This window comes from Notolepis coatsorum (assembly GCF_963971535.1).
Source record: "Notolepis coatsorum genome assembly, chromosome: 19".
In the NCBI taxonomy this organism is placed as follows: domain Eukaryota; kingdom Metazoa; phylum Chordata; class Actinopteri; order Aulopiformes; family Paralepididae; genus Notolepis; species Notolepis coatsorum.
This window is the reverse complement of record NC_140183.1, coordinates 50,280,122-50,306,978: the sequence shown is the minus strand read 5'-3', so window position 1 is coordinate 50,306,978 and position 26,857 is coordinate 50,280,122. Positions and strand designations below refer to the sequence as shown.

General features: G+C 46.8%; 1 protein-coding gene across 1 annotated transcript in view; it reads right to left on the bottom strand.

Annotated features, from left to right (window-relative positions):
* myom3 (myomesin 3) overlaps nt 1-26,857 on the bottom strand; it is a 153,664-nt gene that overhangs the window by 99,666 nt on the left and 27,141 nt on the right. Inside the window, exons 3-5 of the mRNA XM_084335719.1 lie at nt 16,830-16,934; nt 3,443-3,596; nt 525-682 (exon numbers count right to left, since the gene is read on the bottom strand). Coding sequence (XP_084191845.1) covers nt 525-682; nt 3,443-3,596; nt 16,830-16,934 — 417 coding nt within the window. The remainder of the gene's footprint in view (nt 1-524; nt 683-3,442; nt 3,597-16,829; nt 16,935-26,857) is intronic.

The window sequence follows — 26,857 nt, the reverse complement described above, 5'->3', positions numbered from 1 at the left end:
GATATGTGTTGAGGATACGTGTTGAGTTGTTGAGGATATGTGTTGATGTTTGAGGTGTTGAGGATGTGTTGAGGATATGTGTTGAGGATATGTGTTGAGGATATGTGTTGAGGATATGTGTTGAGGATATGTGTTGATGAGTTGAGGTGTTGAGGATATGTGTTGATGTGTTGAGGACGTGTTGAGGATATGTGTTGAGGATATGTGTTGAGGTGTGGAGGATATGTGTTGATGTGTTGAGCATTATGTGTTTAGGTGTTGAGGATATGTGTTGAGGATATGTGTTGAGAATGTGTGTTTAGGTGTTGAGGATATGTGTTGAGGATATGTGTTGAGAATGTGTGTTTAGGTGTTTAGGTGTTGAGGATATGTGTTGAGGATATGTGTTGAGAATGTGTGTTTAGGTGTTGAAGATATGTGTGGCATGGCTATAATGTGACCAGCTGGACAGAACAAAATAAATATATACGCAGGAACCGGATTTCAATAATCCTTGATTGCTGGAAAGGTCTGTTGGTTCTCACCAGGTGATCTTTGGAGTAGGGCAGCCAGAGACGGTGCAGCAGAGTTTGACCGCCATGCCCTCCCACACGGTGTGGGCCCTCAGTGGGATGGGGAAGTCTGGGGCCTTGCGGCTCAGGTCCTCCAGGTACTTGAGGTGGACAGAAGCCTTCTTCTGTGCCTGGAGCACACACACAGACACAGGGAGAGAGGGGGGGGGGGGAAGAGACATAGACATACCTGGTAAAAAAGAGCTGGTCAGATGACACAGGACAAAGAGAGCTCGGGGAATGAGAGACCATGAAGTAGGTTGACTGGCAGCAGTTGCTTGTTGATGCCACTCAGGGGCGTAGCTGGGGGGGTAGCTTAGGATGATTCCAAGGGCCCAGCACTGGGGGGGCCCCAAATTTTTTTTTTTTTTTTTTTTTACTAGACATCACTCAGGTATATTATTGATGCTCTCATTGATACTATGTTTGTTTCTGAAGTGTGTGTGTGTGTGTGTGTGTGTGTGTGTGTGTGTGTGTGTGTGTGTGTGTGTGTGTGTGTGTGTGTGTGTGTGTGTGTGTGTGTGTGTGTGTGTGTGTGTGTGTGTGTGTGTGTGTGTGTGTGTGTGTGTGTGTGTGTGAGATATATAGAGAGAGAGGGGGGGGCTTTGGTAGACTATTGCATTGGTCCATTCATTGAAGATGAACGCAATGCGACATCCTTTACTAGGCTCACCCACCAACAGTGCAGGTGCTGAACTGCTGATCCGAATGTATAGGTAAAAACCATATTATGCGTTTTCATCAATAAAAAAATGGCACAAAAAAATTCGACTCGCGCGCTTACGCGCGCTCGCATTCACTGGGGGCCTACAAATACATTCTTTCAGGGGGCCCAGAATCTGGAGCTACACCCCTGATGCCACTAACTGTCGTATGAAGAGCATTAGCTGCTACCAGCACTGTGTCTGTGTGTGTGTGTGTGTGTGTGTGTGTGTGTGTGTGTGTGTGTGTGTGTGTGTGTGTGTGTGTGTGTGTGTGTGTGTGTGTGTGTGTGTGTGTGTGTGTGTGTGTGTGTGTGTGTGTGTGTGTGTGTGTGTGTGTGTGTGAGATTTGATTTGATTTGAAATCTTTATTTCGAACATGTAAATGAATACAAACTAAATAAATAACTAAACAAAATCAAAACATAACTCAAACAAAATAAATAACTAAACAAAAGCAAAACATAACTCAATTTACATGTTCGAAAAGGAGTATGGAAGAAGTATACACTTATTTAATCCTACCCCTTTTCCACTACTCAAATGAGTGTACTTCTAAACAAATATATATATATATATGCAAAAAAAAAAATATATATATATATGTAAAAAATGAAATAAATCAAATAAACATTTAAACACCCGTGAATATCAAGTCCCTTCCTCATCCCTGTACCTCGTGAACATAATTTCCTTATAAATCAGTTTGCATTGTCTCATGTTTGGACATTGCTTTAGCACCACATTCAGACTGTTCCACAGTTTCACTCCACATATTGAGATGCAGTGTCTTCTCATGGTAGTGCGTACAGTAAGAACTTTTAAATTGAGTTCTCCCCTCAGATTATAACCCCCCTCCCTATCAAAAGTTCTTGCATGTTTCCTGGAAGTACATGACCTTTTGCTTTATACATGTGTGTGTGTGTGTGTGTGTGTGTGTGTGTGTGTGTGTGTGTGTGTGTGTGTGTGTGTGTGTGTGTGTGTGTGTGTGTGTGTACTGTATGTGTATGCATGTGTGTGTGTGTCTGCATCTGTGTCTGTGTGTGTGTACTGTATGTGTGTGTCTGTGTCTGTCTGTATGTATGTATGTGTGTGTGTGTGTGTGTACTGTATGTGTGTGTCTGTGTCTGTCTGTATGTATGTATGTATGTATGTGTCTGTCTGTCTGTCTGTCTGTCTGTCTGTCTGTCTGTCTGTCTGTCTGTCTGTCTGTCTGTCTGTCTGTCTGTCTGTCTGTCTGTCTGTCTGTCTGTCTGTCTGTCTGTCTGTCTGTCTGTCTGTCTGTCTGTCTGTCTGTCTGTCTGTCTGTCTGTCTGTCTGTCTGTCTGTCTGTCTGTCTGTCTGTCTGTGTGTCTGTCTGTCTGTCTGTCTGTCTGTGTGTCTGTCTGTCTGTCTGTCTGTCTGTCTGTCTGTCTGTGTGTCTGTGTGTGTGTGTGTGTGTGTGTGTGTGTGTGTGTGTGTGTGTGTGTGTGTGTGTGTGTGTGTGTGTGTGTGTGTGTGTGTCTGTGTCAAAAGTCAAAGATTTTATTTGGCATGTATGGACGAATCCACATTGGAATACAGGTACAGAGCAAACACTGTGTGTTTCAATACAATCCAATACAGGAGCAGAGTAGAAACAGTACAGGAAAAATATGTAAAAACACAGACAGTATAAAAAGACAAATGCTAAAATTGATATCAACATCCCCTAAAAGTGCATATAGTTAAGTGCATAGTGCATAGAGGCACAAATTACAGTAAAAGTGCATATAATCAAAGTGCATGATGCACAAACACACAAAAACAGCACTTCCACAAACCTGACTAATAACACTAATATACTAATATACTAATAAACACACCGAAACAAAATAGGATAAAATACAAAACTAGCCTTTGGAGTCATTCAGGCTGCGCACAGCACTGGGGAAGAAGCTCTTAGTAAACCGAGAGGTAGAGCATGTGATAGAGCGCTAACGTCTGCCCGAGGGGAGGGGGACAAAGAGGCCTGCGGCTGGGTGACCAGAGGGGTCGTTGATAATGCCAGAGGCACGGGAAAGCAGCCTGTGGCACCATAGATCTCTTCTAGAGCTGGCAGGCTAAACCCGATTGTCTTGCGTGTGTGTGTGTCCCGGACCAAAAGCGTATAATGTGCATTAATTTCATTGAGTTCATTGTTGCAGGCCTGTGACCATGTGTGATTCTCACCTGCTTGCGTATGGCCATGTGGTCGATGCGGGTGCGCAACACATGCTGGTTCCTAATCACGTCTATCTCCACCTTCTCAGCTTCATTCCCAAATAGGGTCCATTGGCTTCGTTGGTACTCCTCATCGGCCGCCGTGGTCTCCCTCAGTATCTCCCTGATGGACCACACACCACACAGTTCTCATGGTGAAACATTCATTCCTGGGCTTCAGGGTGTTTTAGTATGAAGCTAGTGGATCTTCCATTATTTACTTAAAGGACTATGCTGGTATGGGGATACACTTCTAAAGTATCTCCTGGTCGTGCTAACAAATTGGTGACCTCTTGTCAAAGATAATTGACGCACACATTGGACCAGAACGGTGTTACGGTAAGCTACTGTATACTCGGGAAAATGGTCAGGGTTAATGTAAAATACGTGTGCTGATTAGTAAACAGGCTAAAACTCCTATAACTAGTATGGTCCTTTAATTTGGCAAATAATAAATCGTTTGTATTGTTTGAGAAAACACGCTATACTCTTATCAGACAGTAAAGCACCAATTCTCTCTTGGGACAGAAATAAGTAAAGAAGGGGATCATTTTTGGATCTGGAAAATCCTTCTAACCAAGACAAGTGGGGGGTGGGGGGGGGGGGGGGGGGGTGGACAAATCCAGCTACAACTATTAGCCCATGTTGTTGCCAAGACGACGCTGGCTTCCCTGAGAAGCGTTGAGAATATACAGAGGGGAGTTTACACACGGCTTAATGCCTCAGGGAGGGTGATCGATCCCTGAGAAAACAAACTGCAGTTTGACCTTGGTTCCTGGAGTATGAACCTTTGCCTCTGTCCGATTTCATTCAGCACACACGGCACACACATGTACACACACACACACACACACACACACACACACACACACACACACACACACACACACACACACACACACACACACACACACACACACACACACACACACACACACACACACACACACACACACACACCGTACACATACAATACAGACAAGTACTCACACATACCAAATACTAGGGGTGGGGGGGGGGGGGGAATCGATACGTAGTAGTATCGCGATACTTTCCGTGGCGATACTGTATCGATACAGGGACGGCAAGTATCGATATTTAATAATTTTATAAGGAAGTTGCATTGTTAATTTCAATACCTGTAATAGTACAGTAGTCCACACACACGCACACATGTGCATTCAGTTAAGTTGGAATATGACTGTAATACAAACAGTTCAGTTTGTCAGGTACATGCAACACAGATTACAGTGTTCTGTCTGCTTGGGAAAATACCATGTTCTGCAATACAAATTATTGAAGTGAGATGAACAGACTGAACTTTATTTTATTAGATAAAACATGTTGACAAAGTTTTACTTTGCAGTTGAAAAAAGGTAATAAATCGCAATATATCAATACTGTTAGGGTTTGAAACCGACCTCAACAGCACGGCACAGACAGGTAGTTCAGAGTTAGCCAAACACTAGGGCGTATTTATTTACAGAATCAAAAAGAGTCAAGTAACAATTCTGAACAACAAAAAAGGTGAATGCCTTCGGCAGAGTTGTCTGCGGCTCTGCAGATCCTCCCGGTGTTAGAGGTGGGGAATCTGCGTAGACGCCGTTGCGGCTCTGCAGATACTCCCAGCTTCAACTCGGAGTGGAAACGGAGAGAGAGAGAGAGATCAACAACAGTCCAACAGTACACAGAGGCAGTGCAGTTCAGTCCTCCCTTAGCTGGGTCCAGTATGAAATACAAGTGACTTGATCTTCGGTGTAAACTACACACAAGTTAGCCGAGTCCAGTACAAAACAAAAACGGTACTTCTTCAGTGTTATCCAAACACACAAAAACAGATAATCCAAAAAGGTTTGGTTCCAAAACTCACCAAAGCGCAAACGCGTAAAGCGGGCAACGAGGCTCAGCTCCAAACGGATGATCAAGATATTCACCAGCGGCGATCCAATGATGTCCTGGAGGGAAAGTAGACGAGGCACAACAACGGGGGGAAAGCAGGCAGAAGCAGTAGTATTCAAAACGACCCGACCACGATTGAAAGAAGGTCCCAGTATATGAAGCCTCTGGAGCGCTAATCACAAACTACGACAGGTGCGTGATGGAATTGATAATGGCTCCTGAAGCGTGTGGCGGGGAATGGACCAATCATCACAGTACCTTAAGAAGCGTGTGGCGGGGAATGAACCAATCCTCACAGTACCCCCCCCTCCACGGGAGCCACCCGGCGACCCACCCGGCCCCGGCCTGCCCGGATGGGACCGAAGGAAGCCGGCGATCAGGGGCACTGGAGAGGGGGACAGAGACAGAGGCCCGGAGAGGGGGACCGGAGACGGGGACAGAGGACCGGTGAGGGAGGCTGGAGACGGGGACAGGGGCCCGGTGAGGGGGCTGGAGACCGGGACACAAGGGGAACCCCGGGGCGAAGGACTGGACGGCACCTGAAGACACTGGGCATGACAGGAGGGGCTCCACCCCCTGATAGTGCCGGAGGACCAGGCGATGTGGGGCTCATGCAGGACTACCGGGACAAGAGGGGATCTGGTAATAAAAAACTGGAGTCTCTCAACGTGGTTACCAGCCACGGTGAGGAGGACAGGACAGGTGCGTTAAGTGATGTCAGCCAGGCGGCGATGATCCAGCGCGAAGACCTCCAAGGGCCTCTCGAGGTCCTCAAGTGGAATGTTGGCCCGGGTGGCAAACTCAACGTCCAGGAAACTCCCATCAGCACCAGAGTCAATGAGTGCACCCACCGTCGCCCGCTGGTCCGCCCAGGCTAGGGTGACGCTCGTCAGACGGTTAGGTGGTGCACGGGTGTGGGAACAGGAAAAACGGCTCACCAGGATCTCTCGGGGTCCCGGCGAGCCTGGTCTTCTTGGCCGGGTAGGGCAATTGGAGACACAGTGTCCATCCCGGCCGCAGTAGAGGCAAAGGCCGGACCTGAGCCTGGACTCCCGTTCGGCCGGGCTAAGGCGGGTGCGTCCCAGCTGCATGGGTTCCTCCTCGGTCACAGCTCGGGAGGGAAAAAACCCACCAGTCACGGAGGGTGCAGGACGGTCAGCAGAACGGTCCCGAGGACGGGGGGTCTGGGGAACGTCTGGGGGTCCTAGTCGTGCTCGCTCACGCCTTCTCTCCCGGAGGCGTCCGTCGATGCGGATAGCGAGGCTGATCAGGCCCTCGAGAGAATCGGGCTCCTCTTGGGTCGCGAGCTGGTCCCTTACTGCGTCGTTGAGCCCCCTCAGGAAGGTGAGACGAAGCGCTTGATCGTTCCAACCGCTCTCCGGTGCGGCCAGTCTGAACTCCAGCGCGTAGTCTCTGACACTGCCACTGCCCTGCCGGAAGGTGCCCAACTGAGCCCCTGGGTCCTGGCCACGAGCTGGGTGGTGGAAAACCCTTCGGAGCTCTGCCACGAAGTCTGGGTAGGAGAAACAAAAATCGGCCCTCATAGCCCAGGAAGCAGTGACCCACTGTGCTGCTCGGCCCGTGAGCAGGTTAGTCATGTAGGCTACTCGGGCTCCCTCTGACGAAAAACGGCTGGGTTGATGAAGGAAGACCAACTCACACTGCATGATGAATGTGGCACAATCCTCGAAGTTACCCTCGAACAGACGTGGTTCGGAGAGACGGGGCTCTCGAGGTGCGAGGTCTGCCGCGGGTGGTGATCTGGCTGAGACTCCTGGGACAGGTGGGGTTAAAAGCAGAGTGTTTAATGCTGTACTGAGAGCCTGTAGCTGGTGCAGAATAACAGCCTGCTGATACCCCTGGGTAGTCTGCTGGGTGGCCAGAGTGTCAAGGGCATCCAGAATAAGCTGGACCTCGGCCCGGAGGTCCTGTAAAGCAGCCGCAGCCACACCCAACTGTTGCGGGTGGTCGTTGACCAACTCGATCTGGACCGCCAACGCTGCCCTGACCCTGTCTGTGTCGGCTGAGGTCGTCATGGTCGGGTCGTAATGTTAGGGTTTGAAACTGACCTCAACAGCACGGCACAGACAGGTAGTTCAGAGTTAGCCAAACACTAGGGCGTATTTATTTACAGAATCAAAAAGAGTCAAGTAACAATTCTGAACAACAAAAAAGGTGAATGCCTTCGGCAGAGTTGTCTGCGGCTCTGCAGATCCTCCCGGTGTTAGAGGTGGGGAATCGGCGTAGACGCCGTTGCGGCTTTGCAGATACTCCCAGCTTCAACTCGGAGTGGAAACGGAGAGAGAGAGAGAGATCAACAACAGTCCAACAGTACACAGAGGCAGTGCAGTTCAGTCCTCCCTTAGCTGGGTCCAGTATGAAATACAAGTGACTTGATCTTCGGTGTAAACTACACACAAGTTAGCCGAGTCCAGTACAAAACAAAAACGGTACTTCTTCAGTGTTATCCAAACACACAAAAACAGATAATCCAAAAAGGTTTGGTTCCAAAACTCACCAAAGCGCAAACGCGTAAAGCGGGCAACGAGGCTCAGCTCCAAACGGATGATCAAGATATTCACCAGCGGCGATCCAAAGATGTCCTGGGGGGAAAGTAGACGAGACCACGATTGAAAGAAGGTCCCAGTATATGAAGCCTCTGGAGCGCTAATCACAAACTACGACAGGTGCGTGATGGAATTGATAATCGCTCCTGAAGCGTGTGGCTGGGAATGGACCAATCATCACAGTACCTTAAGAAGCATGTGGCGGGGAATGAACCAATCCTCACAAATACTCAGCATATCGCAATATATTTAGTATCGCAATACTATCGTATCGTGACTCAAGTATCGTGATGCCTCTGGTGATTCCCACCCCTACCAAATACTGATTATTGATTTTTTAATAGGCACTTTAGAGTCCCAATCTGTAATATGTTTTGACCATATAAATCCTGGTTGCACATAGATTCTTATCTTTCACAACTCATCATAACAAAAAAGAAAATACAGATTATTTTCAGATTATTCTATTCGTTTTAGGGTGAAAGAATCCCACGGATCCCATGGTTTTGCTGTCAGTGGTGCGTGCAACGGTTTGTTTACGTTTCAATTACAGGTTGCATCTTTAAAGCTGGAATATGAAAATACATTATGCCGATGATCGAGTTGGGGATAATAAAAAAGGCCACACACACACGCAGAGCCACACACTGACTCAATTCCATGCTGACGTCAAACTCGCTCTGTGACGTCTCAAGGTGTGGAAGGTTGAAAGTGATTCTGTGTCATTGACAAGCCTTTGATCAGACAGGTTCTCACGGGGCGACCAACAGTCATTCATTCTATATTCGCTTTGACTGGATCTGAGTCCTCTTCCTTCCTTCATCTCCACACTTTGGTAGTCAACACACACACACACACACACACACACACACACACACACACACACACACACACACACACACACACACACACACACACACACACACACACACACACACACACACACACACACACACACACACACACACACACACGTGCATACATACACATACACACACACACGCACACGTGTTATTAAGCGTCCAATCTGCCTGTTAGACTTAAAAGCTCCTCTCTCATCGCCAGTGGGTCCCGTCCCACCTCCTGATTGGTTCTCACCAGGGCTTAATTGTTTGAAAACTCTCTCTCTCTCTCTCTCTCTCTCTCTCTCTCTCTCTCTCTCTCTCTCTCTCTCTCTCTCTCTCTCTCTCTCTCTCTCTCTCTCTCTCTCTCTCTCTCTCTCTCTCTCTCTCTCTCTCTCTCTCTCTCTTATATTATATAAACATAACATAAACACTTCTTCATGCTCTGATGGCCACTAGAGTAGAGCACGGATGGCCCCTCAACTGTGATAATTAAGTAAAATACAACACAAAATATATGCAAATGAATACACATACACACAAATAAATCCATACAATCACAAGTTGACTCTTGGCACTCTCTCTCACACACACACACACACACACACACAAACACACATACACACACGCCCGTGTGCACACACACTCTCACGCACATGCACGTGCACACACAGACACACATGAACTTGAGTTTGAGCGGTTGACAGTCACGCCGCGGGGCTGCTTAGTGAAGTGCGTGCCTGTCAGCGCTCCTTTCTGTCTGAGTCCAGAGATTAGGGGCCCCCTGGGCGGGGGGGGGGGGGACACAAGGCCTCTCCAAACATGTCAAGTCGGGCGCGCGAGGGAGGGTTATGACTTATTTAACCGCTCCAAGTGGACATTTCAATAGGATAATTTCATGGAGTGAAATGATCAGAAATCACAGAGCGGGCATGAGTCACTCTGTAATGTATATGTTCAGGAGACGGTGCTGCAGAAACAGAGCCGGAGTGACGCATCAAGAAATGGGACATGTCAATCAAATATTAGGCTGTAATTGAAGTCAAACACACACACACATGCATGTACATGCACACGCACGATGCAAGCAGACACTAGCCTGTAGACACATTTGCGCGCACACACTCACACACACACACACACACACACACGCACGCACACACGCACGCACGCACGCACGCACGCACGCACGCACGCACACACACACAAAGCATTGTTCTCCAAATCAAAACAAATGTCATGCTCTCCCATCCCGTCAGACGCAGCTTTTCCAGAAATAGAGTCTGCCAATCCGAGAAGGCTTTGTAGTTCATCCCTCCATCCTTCCGTCCACACTCATCCCGGGAGAACTCAATCATCCCGCAGCCCTTTCCACTTCTCCTTCCCCTCCCCTTCCCCTCCATTGCGAAATACCCTCAACCGCTCTCTATCTGTCTCCCAGGGAGGTGGTTTGTGTTTCTGGACAGCATTACACTTCTGCCGCAGGCGACCTGGTTAATGCTCAAGGTAAGGGGATTACTAGATGGGGGGAAAGCAACCGGAAGGTGAGGCAGGGGGCTGGTGAATCAAGAGCTAAGCAAGTTAGCGGCTAAGGCCAGCCACTCGGTGATGAGACAGGGGGTCGAGGGTTTTGGAAGAGGGGGTGCAGCGGAGAGAGGGCACATAATGGGATGCCGAGCCGGTGTGGCGCAGCTGAGCCTCATTACTGTCAGATGGGGCTTTGTCTTTCAAGTGCTGGTGATTTCACCCCCGTGACTTTCTCCCCCTTCCTCCACCCGCTCGCTCCCTCCTCACAGCTCTATTTCCTAGTGTTACTCATCCACTCTTCCGGCACTCTCTGTCCGGCTATCCACTGACACCCGCACGTGCTTCAGCATTCATCACTTCCTTCCTCAGTTTGAAGGAGAGAGTGAAATAATTATAATAATAATAACTTATTACTAATGGTATTTTAGTATAGGCTTCTTAGAGAGATGTCAAATTCCATATTGACACCACAAGGATAACATATGAACTCCGGCTAAAGCGGAGGAGAATGTGAAAGATGCTGGTGCTGCTTCCTGTGCAAAAAGAACGCTATTTTTGCAACCTGTATGCAACCCAGAAAGTGAACAGTGCCCCCAGCCCCCTTGAAAGTTTTGCTAAAGCAAATCACGTCACACGGCCCTTAGCATCCCCGTTCCCTGTGACCTAGACCTCTCCAGTCAGGGAATTCATTTTGGCGATATGGCATCCTGGAAAAGACAGCTGGGTATTAAATCCCTCTCTCCTGATGAAAAGAGACTTTAAGCAAAAGATGCTCCATATATGTCATTGTCAAAATCCGTCACAGCTTTCAGGGTTTGGGATAAATTCTTCTTTTCTTTCTTCTTTCCTCCTCTCTTTTAATTTTTTAAAAAAACTTGATGCCAACTGTGCTTGTAGTCATAACAGTGGTTATCGCTTATTGGCTACATTGCCAGCTTGAGATACAGTAGGAAGCGATGCAGGTATAATCGATACTAGCATTAAAAATCGGGCCAATACCAAGCTAAAACAGGGTATTGGCATGAGCGAATTTCCCCTAACATCTCTTACTGAGATCTGTATGTAGCAAGTCAGAAATCGAGGCAGATTGATTTGGTTCTCTGCATTTTGCTGCATACACGCATGTTAGATGTCTCTAAAGGGGGAAATAGATTATACTGCAATCAATTTTTATCCAGTGACTCCAAACCAACAGTCTAAGTGTATACAGTTCAGTGAAGGTAATGGATTGGATCGGTACTCAGTATTGGCCAATGCTTCCAAGTTTAGGACTGAAATCGGTATCTGCAGTGAAGGTGTAATATATCAACGCACCCTCCTTAGATGCAGAAGGTCTGACTGCAACTGGCCTTTTTTTCCACAAGAGAGAAATGCAAAGATAGGACCAGCAGAGAAAGAACCCTGATTTCCATGCTTCATTGATGAATCTCTAATGGGCAGGGTGGGGCGACTAAGAAGGATGGCACTTGAGCTGCTAGAGCCTGGAGGGCAAAACACCTGTTGAAAGTCGGAAGCAAGAGAGAGGATGTGGAGAGGACTATTGATTGAGATGGAGGCCCCTTCCAGGATCCTCCAGAGAAAATGTGATCCTTGCTCCAAGCGTATTCTGAAACATAGGGAGATGAGACCGCAGAATGCCAACAGTCATGCGGTACATGAATTACCCAGACGAGAAAGTGGAACTGATGCATGTGTTACCGGTCCCAATGGGCTACTGGGTACCGGAACAAATCATGTTCGCAGCCGGTCTCCATTCACTCCCTGAAAGCATAGGATATGATCAAGAGGAGTGAAGACATGTGTTGCTCAGTTTACTGCAGAAACTCCTCTGAGAGCTTTATTTCAACAAAATATCTCTCAATTCAACATTCTTTATCAGAAACATCGTATTTTTATTATTTACATGTACATTTGTCCTCTGTACCAATGTCACTGGTTAATCAATGTCAATGGTTATCAAAACCTTCAGTTCAATCATATTCGTTCGTTTACATTTCTCCTGTTGGTTCAATGTCGATAGTTGTTCACAGTGTGCGAACCATATCACAATTTTCGGGGGAGCTCCCGGGGGTAATTACCAGTGATGCCACAGATTACTTGTAAAAGTAATCCGATTACTGATTACTGATTACTCCTTTAAAAAGTAATCCAAGTTACTTTACTGATTACTTGATTATCAGAGTAACTTAGTTACTTTGAAAGTAACTAGGTTACGAAGTCGTCGTCGTTCCCCCAACAGTTTTTTTTAAACGCTTTATTGAAAGTGCATAAATTGTTTTTAACTTGTTTCTCTGCACATAACGTAAATTGTTAAACTAGTGCTTCAGCTTCTGTACCATCAAGTATGGTAAAGCAACAGTCTATGATGCTCACAGCATTAGAGCAGCCAGCCAGTGGTTTTACAAAACCAGTGTATCCATTCACATCTAACAAATGCAGGCTGAACTATTCAATTATATCAACTGTAACTATTAAATTGTTTTTATAAATGTCTCTCTATAAACATACAATCAGTCTCTCTTTAACATGTAAATTAACTGTAAATCTGGCAAATAAGAGCTTTTCTCTCTCTCTCTCTCTCTCTCTCTCTCTCTCTCTCTCTCTCTCTCACCCCTCTCTCTCTCTCTCTCTCTCTCTCTCTCTCTCTCTCTCTCTCTCTCTCTCTCTCTCTCTCTCTCTCTCACCCCTCTCTCTCTCTCTCTCTCACCCCATGCCTCTTTCTCTCCAACCCCACCCAGACAGCCTACATCTCTAATATAATAATAATAATAATAATAATAATAATAATAATAATAATAATAATAATAATAATAATAATAATAATAATAATAATAATAATAATAATAATTATTATTATAATATAATCCCTTCTCTCCCTCTCCGTGTGTATGTGTGTGTGTGTGTGTGTGTGTGCGCGTGTGTGCGTGTGCTTGTGCTTGTGTGTGTGTGTGTGTGTGTGTGTGTGTGTGTGTGTGTGTGTGTGTGTCTCTCTCCCCTCTCTCTGTCACTCGTGTTCTCCCACCTGGAGAACTGTGGGAGAGCATTAGAGCAGCCAGCCAGTGGTTTTACAAAACCAGTGTATCCATTCACATCTAACAAATGCAGGCTGAACTATTCAATTATATCAACTGTAACTATTAAATTGTTTTTATAAATGTCTCTCTAGTCTTCTTGCGGTTTTACTTCGTTTAGACAAGCGTTTTGGGGTGGAATTCTCAGACGAATGCAACGGAGCCCTGCTGTCACACGATTGGCGCATATGTCACATGACGTGCTGTGAAGACCCGCCCTACTCTGCCTCTGATTCGCAGACTGTGGATGGGGAATGTGATTGGGCCAAAGCAGAGTCACTCACAGACAGAGAGTCCAGTCACGCCGCGAGGACACATTCTTGTGTAACCCTTTCACTGCCACACCACGTCACTCCCAAATAAGAAAAACAGCTCAAAAATGTATTTTTGACTGTCGAAAACGAAATAAAATACTGCATTCCGCCTGCATTATGAATTTATGATGAGATAGTAACGAAATAGTAATGCACAGCCACTTGGACAAGTAACTGCAATCAGATTACTGGCTTTTAAAGATTAACGCGTTAGATTACTATTTTCGGGGGAAAGTAATCAGATTACAATAACGCGTTACTTAGTAACGCGTTACCGGCATCACTGGTAATTACTAATTAGTAATTAGTAATATAGTCACATATTTGTCACATATTTGTCATGTGTAGGTGGGTTTTCCAGCAAACTCACCACTCTCGCTGCCGTTGAATTCGTAAGGGCTGCTACCACGTAGTAGTACTTGGTGGCATCCGCGGTAATATCCCTGAGAGCGAATTGGGCTTCGGCTTGCGCGAACCAAGCGTTGGCACTCTGCGCAGCTTGAGTGAAACTGCGTTCAAAGTTCTGCGATCTGCGTTCTGTTGTTCAGTTGACATGTTCGATATAATCTCCGAAATACGTCCAAGGGTCACAAATGTAGGAATGCAGTAATGCTAGCGTAGACGGAGTCGTGTTCCGATGCAAAAACACTAGTTTATTATGCACACTACTGTCGCACAAACAACACTTCCATTCATCTTTCACTCGTCTGTCTCTCTTTAACTACGTCATCCCCCGCTAAGGGTCATGGGAGATGTAGTAAACACCACAAAAGGCTAGAATGCCGTGAATTATGTCCCAGTAAGTAGCCACTACACGCAAATCATTAATCATACATCCAAAATAGCATACGTTTATTATTATACACGATGATGATACAGAAAATTACAGAAAAATTAGAAATGCATGGCAAAAGTAGCATTTATTTTCAGTAATTTAGAGACCCCCCAAAGATTCACAAATCATGTATTCAGGTGAGCTGATGTCTGATCTAAGGGAGCCATGGCTCCCACAGCTCCCCCCGTGGATCGCACCTTGGTTGTTCAGATATTCACTTAATCATAAGCGACATATTCACACTTCTCTTTACTGTAATACCAAACATTCACTCTACACGTGCATGTGTGAGCTTTTAGGATAACTCACAATGTAAGATCACACCTTTAAACGAGGGGGGGCGAGGGGATAGGAAAGATAGAGGGAGAGAGAGAGCGAGAGAGAGAGCGAGCGAGAGAGAGAGAGAGAGAGAGAGAGAGAGAGAGAGAGAGAGAGAGAGAGAGAGAGAGAGAGAGAGAGAGAGAGAGAGAGAGAGAGAGAGAGAGAGAGTGGGGGAAATAGCTTAACTATTCCTCTGTTTGCCAAAGGCTTGAACAGTAATTTAAATACTATCACAATGTGCTATTGAAACAACAGGTCGCCACATGTCACCAGTGTCCATAGGTCAGAGAGCACCAAAGTCAAACCTACTTTTACCGTAACCTAGTTGGGGTAGTTTAAGACGTACTGCTCTTAAACTTCATGGGAAATATTCCTTTCCTTGAATCATTTGCTTTTATTTATTTTTTTCTTCACAAAATGGTGTCTCCTTAGCATTCAGCTCGGACTGGAGGTGTATAATGACATGTGCGTCCTAGTGACGTATGCATACTGCGGTCTTCAGAATATTTTCAGGGATAGTGATTACCCTTATTCCATATTTTCGTTAGGTCACCTTATTTCACATTATAGTCAAATGACCTTACTCCACATTATAATCAAGCGCTCAGGTTTCAGCATTGAATAAACAAATCACAATGTACCTTAATAATATAACATCTTTTATACCCCAGCGGCAGCTATGCGCTGCTAGTATTTGATAATGTGGACAACGCCATCTTCCCTCGCGGCCAATGCATATCACAATGTGCGTGCACATAACATATTTTATATTCTTACTGACGTTGTTAAACATTCAACTCATTTCACAATTATTGTTACTCATTTCACCTAACGTTATACCTTCTAACGATAGTGTTTTCGGTACTTTTCACAGTGTACTGACCTGAAAGCATAGGATATGATCAAGAGGAGTGAAGACACGTGTTGCTCAGTTTACTCCAGAAACTCCTCTGGCGTGAGAGGGCGGAAACCGTCACCCAGGGGGGCCTGGCGCATCACCTGAACTACTTGGTTCCACTCTTAACTTCCTGTCTAATCAATTCTCCATCTCACAGTCAATGTGAACTTGGTTAATTATATTAACGTATAGCTGGTAATATAAAGTTTACCATAATTCTTCTAATCATGTAAATTAGATATGTACAATTGCAAAAATTACACAAGATTATACACATATTCTTTTTTTTTTATCCACTTTTTCTCCTTATTTTAAATGTTTTCTCTCCCATCCCAATTTCGTGTATCCAATTCTCCCCTCCCCTGTCTTGAACGTTGCTCGACTATGCCCCCCACTGGTCGGTTGTAGAGAGGATAGAAGCCTTGCATCACGTGTTCCCTCCGGCACACAAGGAGGCAGCCTGTCACATCTTTTCGCCTGCCAGCGCGGACTCTCATTGGCGAGGTGTAACGCATGGGAGGCTCACACTCCACTTCCTGTCTCTGCTGTGCAGGCGTCTCCCAACCGACCTGTAGGGGTCACTGTCCACAACGTCCAATCCCCACCCATCGACTTCCACCCGCTGACTCTGCCAAATGAGCCAGGACGACGGTTGGCCCGAGCCGAAGGCAATGCTGAGACTGGGATTCGATACCGGAGTCTCTTGCATTGGTGACGAGCGCAATCTCCCCTACGCCACCCAGCCGCCTTGATTATGCACATATTCTTGAGGATACTACACATGCCAGCACCTGCTCCAGATGGTTGACATTTTAATTTGCCCTGAGTTGTTACAGGGCTACCTTGGCTGGTTTTAACCATGCCAATCATGGTCATTCGCTGATGTAAACCACATTCTACAACACAGGCGGATTTTGTGTTTTTGGTGGATTTTTCAACCAGAAGTGAGATCTGTATATATACCAGAAGGCGTGTTATATTTGGAGAATCACACGTTGTAACAGTAGATTGTTAACCTTGTTAAACAGAAACACCTCTAAAGGTTTCAGCCTGCAAGATGTACTGTGTTGGATCATACCGTACCATGTCCTGTGGACGGGGAACTTGGCGAAGTTGGGGTTCTCCTTGACGGACATCAGGTTGCCAGGGATGATGGGATAGTAGTCGGCGTAGGAGGCCTCCTCATCGCTGATGTACCATAGAGAAACAACAGAGTCTGGTTAACCATTTAATAGACAACACTTTTAGTTACGTTGTTTTTGGACATCCCTGTGGTCAGCTGTAACTAAAGTCGATCTAAATCACTTCTAATGTGAATGTGACCAGAAAAAACTCAACCTCTGTAGTATGGTAGTGAAAGGTTAACCTTCTGTAGTGTGGTAGTGAAAGGTTAGGTTAACCTTCTGTAGTGTGGTAGTGAAAGGTTAACCTTCTGTAGTGTGGTAGTGAAAGGGTTAACCGTCTGTAGTGTGGTAGTGAAAGGGTTAACCTTCTGTAGTGTGGTAGTGAAAGGTTAACCTTAAAAGGTTAAAATGTGCTTTTGCATGATGCACTAAATACAACACTACAACTCTCTTATCAACAAATCAGTTTCACTTCATGGTAGTGTACGTTGAGGTTCAACATGGCTACTTTATAGTGTATGTTGACTCAACATGGCTACTTTATGATAGTGTACGTTGAGGTTCAACATGGCTACCTCTATGAAGCCCCTATGAAGCACAACTACTTTGCTATTCTCTGTCTGAACAGTAGAGGAGGCCACGCATCAGTGGGAGCTTTGCTAATGTAGGCAAACAACATGAGCTTTGTTTTATTCAAGCACTCCAGGGATCTAGTTTAAAACTCTCTTATCTCCACTGCTTAATGGATATTTTTTCCCCATCTACTCTCCCCCGGAGAACTATAACGGCAAACAATAAAACACCAAAATCAAACAAATAATATAGAATAGAAATGCAAGGATGTGTGAGTCTCCTCTTTGAAGTATGACATCAGCGTTGTTTGTTCCAGTAATACAGTCTATCTCCGTTGGCCAGATCAGATGGAGGCCTAGAGGATTATATATGGCGCAGCGTGTAACTATACTATAGGACAACAAGAGGCGGATTGTGTTGCAGCACTGGCTCTTTCTGTCCAACACAACGGGCGATGCAATGGTGTCCTTTGATCTCGCGTTGGAAATGATGTGTCCCACATGCATTCCAATAAGGCAGTTTTCCATCTAACATGCTGTGCGCTGTATTTGTGTGATTTTGCTGTACGGTAATCCATCATGGTGAGACAAGAATAACAAATAAGAGAATAAAGACTTATAAATGTATTACGAGGCACTACGGAGGTATTCTAAAGCTTGTAGTCTTATACTGTATATCATGCATTATTACATGGCGTTTTCACATTCGCCGAAATGCTTGCTTGTGATTGGTCAATAGCCCCCCGACAGCGGTCATTATTTTTCAATAATGACCGCTGTTTTTTCAATAATGACCGCAGTGCGCAGCTGTTGGCAATCAAGCCCACATCAGTGCAGCAAATCAGACACACCTGCCGCGCTGCACTGACAGCGGAGTGTCAGCGGAGCCAGAACAGAGGCTGCTGCCCGCGATAATAATAATCACTTTATTTGGGCTGACAGAGCCACAGAACAACTGCGATTTGTCAAATGAATTAGGTATATTGTTAGTAAGTTAGGCATGTAATAAGCGGGATAATGTATAGCGCTGCACTGACAGCGGAGTGTCAGCGGAGCCAGAACAGAGGCTGCTGCCCGCGATAATAATAATCACTTTATTTGGGCTGACAGAGCCACAGAACAACTGCGATTTGTCAAATGAATTAGGTATATTGTTAGTAAGTTAGCCATGTAATAAGCGGGATAATGTATAGCCTACTCGGTCATTGTCGCAAAATAATTGACCTTCACTACTGTAACTGAGGGGTACAATTCCCTGACTGTATTGATAAGTATGGTATCATTAAACCACTACCGCTTTATGTACTTTAATTACTGGCCATACAGTACATGATATCTAAATATAATGAACACTTCCCACAATGAACCGGTTCTGCACAAAGTTGTCTTTAAGTATTTATTGCAGCAAAAGGTACATAATACTTCTCTATTATACTTTGAATGCACTTGTAAGGCAAAGGAATGTGCGTAGGCAAATCAACAATGAATGTCCATTCTCTGGTTACGCAGGAGGTAATTATACAACCTGAATCTTAGGGAATTATATCTATGGTACACTAGTAATATATAGCGGGAGATACTGGAAGGGTCCCCCTGGTTGTAAGCCAGCAGGGGTAGAGGATCTGTCGGTAGTAGAGAGCAATAGCCTCTTGATCCACAGACGAATACAGCGGTTCTCCGTAGACTGTAGCTCCACAGTGAAGAAAGCTAGCCGGCCTCAGGCTCTCTGAGGCGCCGACTCGACTTGGCTCCTCGCGGGGTAAATCCAACACGTGTAAGCGTCGGCGATTCTCCGCTCCATAAATCACAGGACCAAAGCAAATATATTCCAGCCGCAAAGGGCTATGTAGTCGTCGGGTAGATTAATCCAGTGTACATGTCCACACGGTTTTCGTCTAGGTCTCCTCGGGTGAAAGCGCCAGGAAAGCAGCCCAGCCTGGATAAGAACTCTAGCTAATACGAGGAAGCGTTGGTGATGCTGGTCACTGTAGAACTTTAGCCGCACGATACACTATACACAAATAGACTATTACTGACTTAATAGAAATATGTCGCACTCGACGGTATAGCGCCAAACTCTGACAATTCAGTTATTAATTCGCACGCGGTCTCAATGCTCTATTCTGGGGCCAAACAGGCCATACTTCACCGCACGTTGTATCGTGGGTGAGGCTTCAACTTATTGGGTAACTCTTGACTAAGTGCTTCTGTATTCACCTGCGCCGTATTTATACGCACGGTGAACAAACTAGTGCCAACGACATTTCTGTCTCGTATCCCTGGGCAAGGCCGGGCATGCACAGACATGTCTTGACGGTGACTTTGAACCTGACTCCGGAGGCACGGCTCTGGCGCCTGTGGACCGCTGTCCAATAGGAGAATGAAATATTATGGTCTGTGCTAAAGGGATATTCCGTGTATATGTACAAGGAATATACAAGGGATATCAAACGATATACAAATACTATGCAATATATATCAATAAATAAATATATATATTCGGTTTAATCTGATCCTTTGTAACAGCCGCCCCCTAATTAGTCCCACCTAATTAGCTAAGCAGAGACAGATTAACCGCACTGTCCACTACTCAATGTCTGTTGTGAGGGGTCGGTCAGTTCACAAAGTCATGGGGTCATGGTCATCATCGATAGTATCGGGGAGCCTTGGCAGTTCTATTAGCCTCGCCACGGGTCGGGTGTAGATCCGTCCTTGGACGAGCACTTCGGCTGCTCGGACCTTTCCGTCGGCACCGGTGATCACTTTGCTTACGCGGCCAGCCGGCCACATAGCTCGGGGTAGTGACTGGTCGATAATCATGACGACTGTTCCTTCTGTCAAATTGTCTCTCTCTTTCACCCATTTCTGGCGGGTCTGTAGAGACGGTAGATAGTGGAGTAGGAAGCTGTTCCAAAACTTGTCAGCCAATACTTGACTGTACCTCCACATTCTTCGGCCGTTCGCTTCTTCAGGCCTGTACATTGTCTGTGGTAGCGCGGGGTCCAGCCGCCCCATCAAGAGTGTGTTGGGGGTGACTGGGTCGACATCTGCTACATCACTTGAGACGTAACCGAGGGGCTTTGAGTTCAATACTCCCTCGATCTCCGTGAGGACTGTCATTAGGACTTCTTCCGCCACGGTCTGGGCCCCAAGCACGGCGTACAGGGCTGTCTTTATTGAACGTACTTCTCGTTCCCAAGTTCCACCGAAGTGAGGTGCGTTCGGGGGATTAAACTGGAAGTCAATCTGGGATGGAGCGAGGTGGGTCTTAAGTTCTGGGCCCATAGCTTGGAAGCTCTCTCTCAGCTCTCTTTCTCCGCCTTTGAAGTTTGTCCCGTGATCAGACAATAATATAGACGGTTTGCCTTTCCGCGATGTGAATCTTCGGAAGGCCATAAGGAATGAGTCTGTGCTCATGGTTGGAAGGAGTTCTATATGCATCGCTCGGGTGGTCATGCATTTGAATACAATACCCCACCGCTTCTCGGTTCCTCTTCCTTTCTTTATATACAGCGGGCCGAAACAGTCCATACCGGTGGAGTGAAAAGGCTTGTCGCCGAGTCGGAGGCGACAGGGAGGTAGGTCAGCCATCCGGGGTATACTGGGCTGCGCTCGCCACTTACGACAGTCTAGACAGGTTCGCTGGAAGCGCCGCACTGCTTCTCTCCCTTGCAGTATCCAATAACGACGTCTGATCTCCGCGAAGACTCTCTCTGCACATCCTCGTCGTATTTCTTTATGATCAGCTCTGTGACCTTGTGTCGGCTGTTTAAGACTATCGGGTACTTGACGTCATCCGGTAAGTCTGGAGCTCTCCGCAGACGACCACCCACTCTGATGAGACCATGGGCGTCGCTCTCGGGGGCTAGGTGGAGCAGTCTGCTGTCTGATGGGACGGGCTTTGCTCCCTGTAGACAGTCTAGCTCAGGGATCGGCAATAGGCGGCCCGCGGGCCGAAATTGGCCCGCCAGCAATAATTTCTGGCCCGTCAGTTTATTTTGAGAATATGATATTTATTTTATTTTAATCTTTTTTTTTTATTATTATTATATTAATATTATATTATATTAATATTATATATATATATATATTCTTTTTATTATATGCATACTTTATGTTTTATCCATGTTGAGAGTGAATAACAGGTGAGTGCAATGTACTGTGCTATAGGCTTGCTCAAAGTGAGGTGCTGAAATGGGCTGGTGCTGAAATGGGAAACACGCAAGTCCATGAAATAAAAACACCAGTTCAGTAAATCATTCAAGCTTTATCTTTACTCGAGTCATGACTGACGGCACCACACATGCATGTGAACAGTAATGCAATAAAAAACAATGGAAAAACAATGCAATTAACCTTAAAGAAAAAGAGTGCTTGAAGAAGCTCCTGAAATGACGGCGCCGCGCTATAGGTATTTGAATTAAATTAAAAATACAATTTGGCATTAAACAGTAATGCAATTAAACATCTTTAGGTAGCTTCTTGCAAAGAGGAAATACCAACTCAGGCGCCAGAAGAGGAAACTACGACTTCCAAGACACAAACAAAACGAGGAGTCATATTTAAAATACGGGTTTATCGCAAAACGTGTCTCTTGCGTGTTCACATGGCAACACGAGGCTGATTGATTGATTGATTGATTGATTGAAAACTTTATTAACCGATTGCAGAATGGGTTCAATGAAGCAAGCAACTGTGTTCAAGTTGGGTGGACATGGGTGGGCATTCAACGTGAGTGGACATTTGACATATTTCAAACATTAGCATGGATTGAGGAGGAAGCAGAAACAATAATAAGCCCAGGTCTGCCTGCATTATGGTGAGTTGTACATTCGATGTATAATACACCCGCTGTGGTGCTTCAAATCAAATGCACCCTACTGATCTGTTGATGTGTTATAATAATAATAATAATAATAATAATAATAATAATTATAATAATAATAATAATAATAATAATAATAATAATAATAATAATAATAATAATAATAATAATAATAATAATAATAATAATAATAATAATAATAATAATAATAATAATAATAATAATAATAATAATAATAATAATAATAATAATAATAATAATAATAATAATAATAATACATTCGATGTATAATACACCCGCCGTTGGTGCTTCAAATCAAATGCACCCTTACTGATCTGTTCATGTGTTATACTAATAATAATACATTCGATTTATAATGCGAGCACCTGCATTAAAATCAAATGACTGATCTGTTCATGTGTTATGCACTGTGTGAGAGGCACTTTATAATAGAAAAAAGACAGTGCAAACATGTATATGTTGTTTATTTTGACAGAGTTAAACATTTTTCATTATCATTGGCCCGCCACACAATGGCTTGGTGAAAATTTGGCCCGTGGGCAAACCTAATTGCCGACCCCTGGTCTAGCTCATCGGGGAACGAGTCTCTCTGGGCTCGTTGTAGTAGAAGAAGTTCTGCTTCTTCGTAGTCAGCTGCTGTAATGTCAGTAGTGAGCTGAACCTCTGGGTGGTGCCACAGGAATGTCTTTAGCTGCGCACTCTCTAGGGTGAGGCAATCGTCTATGTCGGGGTCTGTGGAGACGAGTGTGTTCAATCCACAGAACATAGATTTCTTGTTTTCGGCCTCCTCTTTACTCGCTTCCCGTGGGGTGGGTGTAGGCCACTCTTCTTCCGGGAGCTTGAGGAACTCTGGCCCGTCACTGTATAGGTTGTGACGGGTGAGGTCATCCAGGGACATTCCCCGGGTGATGACGTCAGCTGGGTTGTGTTTTGTGTCCACATACCTCCAGCTTGCTACTTCTGTTAAATCTTGAATCTCTGTGACTCTGACTCCCACGAAGACCTTGTATCTGCACGAATCAGACCGGATCCATGTGAGTACTGTCGTGGAGTCTGACCACAAGATTGTTCTTTGCACCGGAATGGTGAGTTCACGTTGGATTAATGTGGCGAGTTGCGCTCCTGCTAGGGCTGCGCAGAGCTCTAGACGCGGGATAGATTGTTGCTTTCGTGGGGCTATTCTTGAGCGAGCCAGGATGAAAGCAGTATGTATTTCTCCTCCCTCCTCTCGGGCACGCAAGTAGGACACCGAACCGTAGGCTACTTCGGAGGCGTCGCTGAAGACGTGCAGGTCCATCTGGCACGTCTCCGGCCTCACTGTGGGTGGGAAGTAGCTGCGGCGTATGTTGACACCTGGGAGTGAGCTGAGTTCCGTCTCCCACTCTCTCCATGTGGATGCAAGGTGTTCGGGTATGGGGTCGTCCCAGCCCTGGTCCTTGTCCCATAACGCTCTTACAATCATCTTTGCCCTGGTGGTGTAAGGTAGAATACATCCCAACGGGTCATATTGTCTGGCGAGTGTTCTGTATACACTCCGTCTGGTGGTCGGTAGTGCAGTCGACCTTCCCTGCTCCTTGGTCAGGGGTGTGTGTTTATAATGGAGCGAGTCTGTTTTGAAGCGCCAGACTAGTCCTAATGTCATTTCTTGGGCTTCTCCTGGGATGGTCGCCATCCAGGTCTCGCTGCTTGCTGCCTTGTCCTCGGGGGAGAGGCTGCGCAATACTTGCGGGTCGCTGCTGGCCCACTGCCTGAGATCAAAGCCGCCTTTGATCAGGGAGGCGCGGAGCAGCGCACGACGTCGCCAGTCAGTTTTCTTTATGTGTCCCGCTGTGAGTCGCTTGTTAATCTCAGCGCGGTACACAGTCTCTTGAGCGGGGTCTCTGGCTAGGCGCCGCTCTGTGTTCAATAGATACCGCTCCGTCGCTTCTTTTGGGGGCGTGGAAGGTAGGCATACCCTCTCGCCTCAGGAGTGGAGTTGCGTATCTCATCACTCCGTTGACTTTGACTCTCTTTGTCCCTTGCTCGAGGAGTGCTATAGCGTAAATGTCTTCCTTGGAACGAATGTCTTTCTTTTCGTTCTTAAAGGGCATTGTCTCTAGTGTCCATAGCCTCTCGACATGCTGTAGGAGGGTGGTGTCTTCTTCTGTCACTCTGGAGTGGAGGCAGTTAGTGGCTGCTGTTCGGTTAAGAGACTTAGCGAGGGGGCCTTGTAATGTCCATCCTAGGCGGGTCTCGACTGCTGCAGGACAGCCTCTGGGCCCTGTGTGGACCCGGTCAATCGGGACGATGAGGTCTGCATGGTCGGAGTCTATCAGCAGGGTCGGGGTGGCACCGTCTATGAGCGGTATAGGTAGTTGACGCAGGTGCACATATTTATCCATCAGCTTGGCGATGGGGTAGGTGTACTGCGACAGGCCTATTTCTTGGCTGGTGAAAGCATTAGTAATCCTATACCGTCTCTCTGGCTGCCCGCTTGCTGCGATAGTGAAGGAGACATTCTCGCCCTTTATCGTCTTTAGATCTCTTCTTATTGTCCGAATCGTCATCTGGTTTTCGCTCCCCCGCAGCCCCAGCTGGGCCGCAGCGGACGCGAGGAGAAGGGTCTTCTCTGACCCGTCGTCAAGGACGGCGTAAGTGTCCATGACCTTATCTTGGTAACTCAGTGTTACGCGGACCACCTTTAAGAGCACCCGGGCGCCCCCGCTGCTGGCGGGGTCAATGTACATAACACTTGCCTTTGTGCTGCTTGAGGGTGCAGGCTTTCTTCTGTTACTGTCGTGTAGGACATCTAGGTGGGCTCCGTCACACCGATTACACCTCTTCTTTAAGCGGCAATCGGCTGCCATGTGACTGCGCGCACATCGGTAACAGCGTCGGTTGGACTTTATCCATTGACTCACCTCGTCGGCGGTCATCTTCTTGAACGTGTCACATTGTGAGAACCAGTGTTCCTTTTCGCAGTACGGGCACACCATCTTCCACTTCTCTTTCATCGAGGGGGTACTGTGGTTCTTGCTGCTCGGTACTGATTCTGATTGGTGCATGACGGTCACCAATCTTCGGCCATCGTTTGCTCTCCTAGGTCCCTCTCTGGAGCTTGGGGTGCTCCGCATGAACGTATCCAACCGTAGGCTGTTGACTTCTCTCGCCAGGAAGTCAGCTAGGTCTAGGAGGGATGGCTCGGGACCGTTAGGATCACGGTGGTCTCTTTGCCGCCTGAAGCGCTCTTGTCGGGCGGGCGGAAGCTTCTCTAAAATCCTCTCGACATTAGAGTTCGCGTACAGTTCGTGCATACCCTTTTCTCTTTGCGCCCCCAGCATCCCTACCAGGGATTGTACCTTGATAGACAGGTCATCTAGTGAGCGATTGTCTGTGGCTGGGGGTAGGCGGTCAATATGCCTTATCTCTTGTATTACGTAGTCCCATATGCGTCCATATCTTTGGTCGAGTGCTGCTAGAGCCGCTGTGTATGGGGTAGTAGAGGTGGCATAGGCCAGCGCTATATTGTGCGCTCGGGGCACCTTGAGGTGCTTCAGTAGGATAGCATACTTGTACGGTTCATCAGCTACATCGGACATCATTGTCTCTAAGCACATTCGTAGCTCCGTGTACTGTGCTCTGTTCTCGTGGGTGAAGTCCGGAAACGTCGGTGTGCCAATGTATGATGCCATGGATGGCTGGCACATCGGTGAGCGTTGGAAGAGAGGCCTCCTAGGCGAGTCTCCTCTTACGCCTCTTGGTGGGCTGGTACCTGCTGGGTACCATGGCCCGCGTATCCAGGTGCTATTCCTCTGGGCTGATCGTGCGTCAAGCTCACCCGTGAATTGAGTCGGGGGTCTGTAGCGCAGAGCCGCGGGGGTAGAGCCTGGGCTGTACTGGACCTCCTGGTCCTGTGGAGTACTGTGCTGCTGTCGGGCTTGACTCTCCTCCTCTCCCTCTTCTTCTTCCTCTGGCAGGTCCTCTAGATCCTGTAGTTGTCTATTTAGCCTCTCCGCGGTGTAGACCGTTTCTTCCTTGTAGCTGGGTCTCACTTGGACCGGTCGGGGAAGGGGTTCGGAGGGGGGTATAGGCTCTCTCTGGTGGTCGGGCTCAGGGTCGCTTGATCGGGTAGGGGAGGGTGCCCTTGACCCTTGTCTTGACGAGGCCCTGGAACCCCGTGCGGAAGGAGGGGGTGTTGCCCTGGTGATCAGCTGCTCCATTATCTGCGCTTGTAATCGGTCGCGCTCGGCTTCGCGCTTGGTGAGAGCGAGGTCGCGCTCTGCTTCTCTTTGGGCACCGGCGGCGGCGCGCTGGGCTTCGGCCCGGTCCCTTACCATGTTCTCTTCCGTCTGAAGGCGTCTAATCTCTAGACGTATACGATCTTCTTCGCTCCGTTGCTGCGCCTGAAGGCGTTCTCTTTCCATGGAAGAATGTTCGCGCTCACTAAGCGTCTGTGCTTGGAGTCGATCGCGCTCTGTTGAGGCTGCTAGGCTGGCGAGGAATGCCTGTGCCAGCATCTTGTCCGCCTCGCTGGGGGAAGACGCTGGTTGAGGTGATCCGCTCCTGGCAGTACTCGTTGGAGATCTGTTC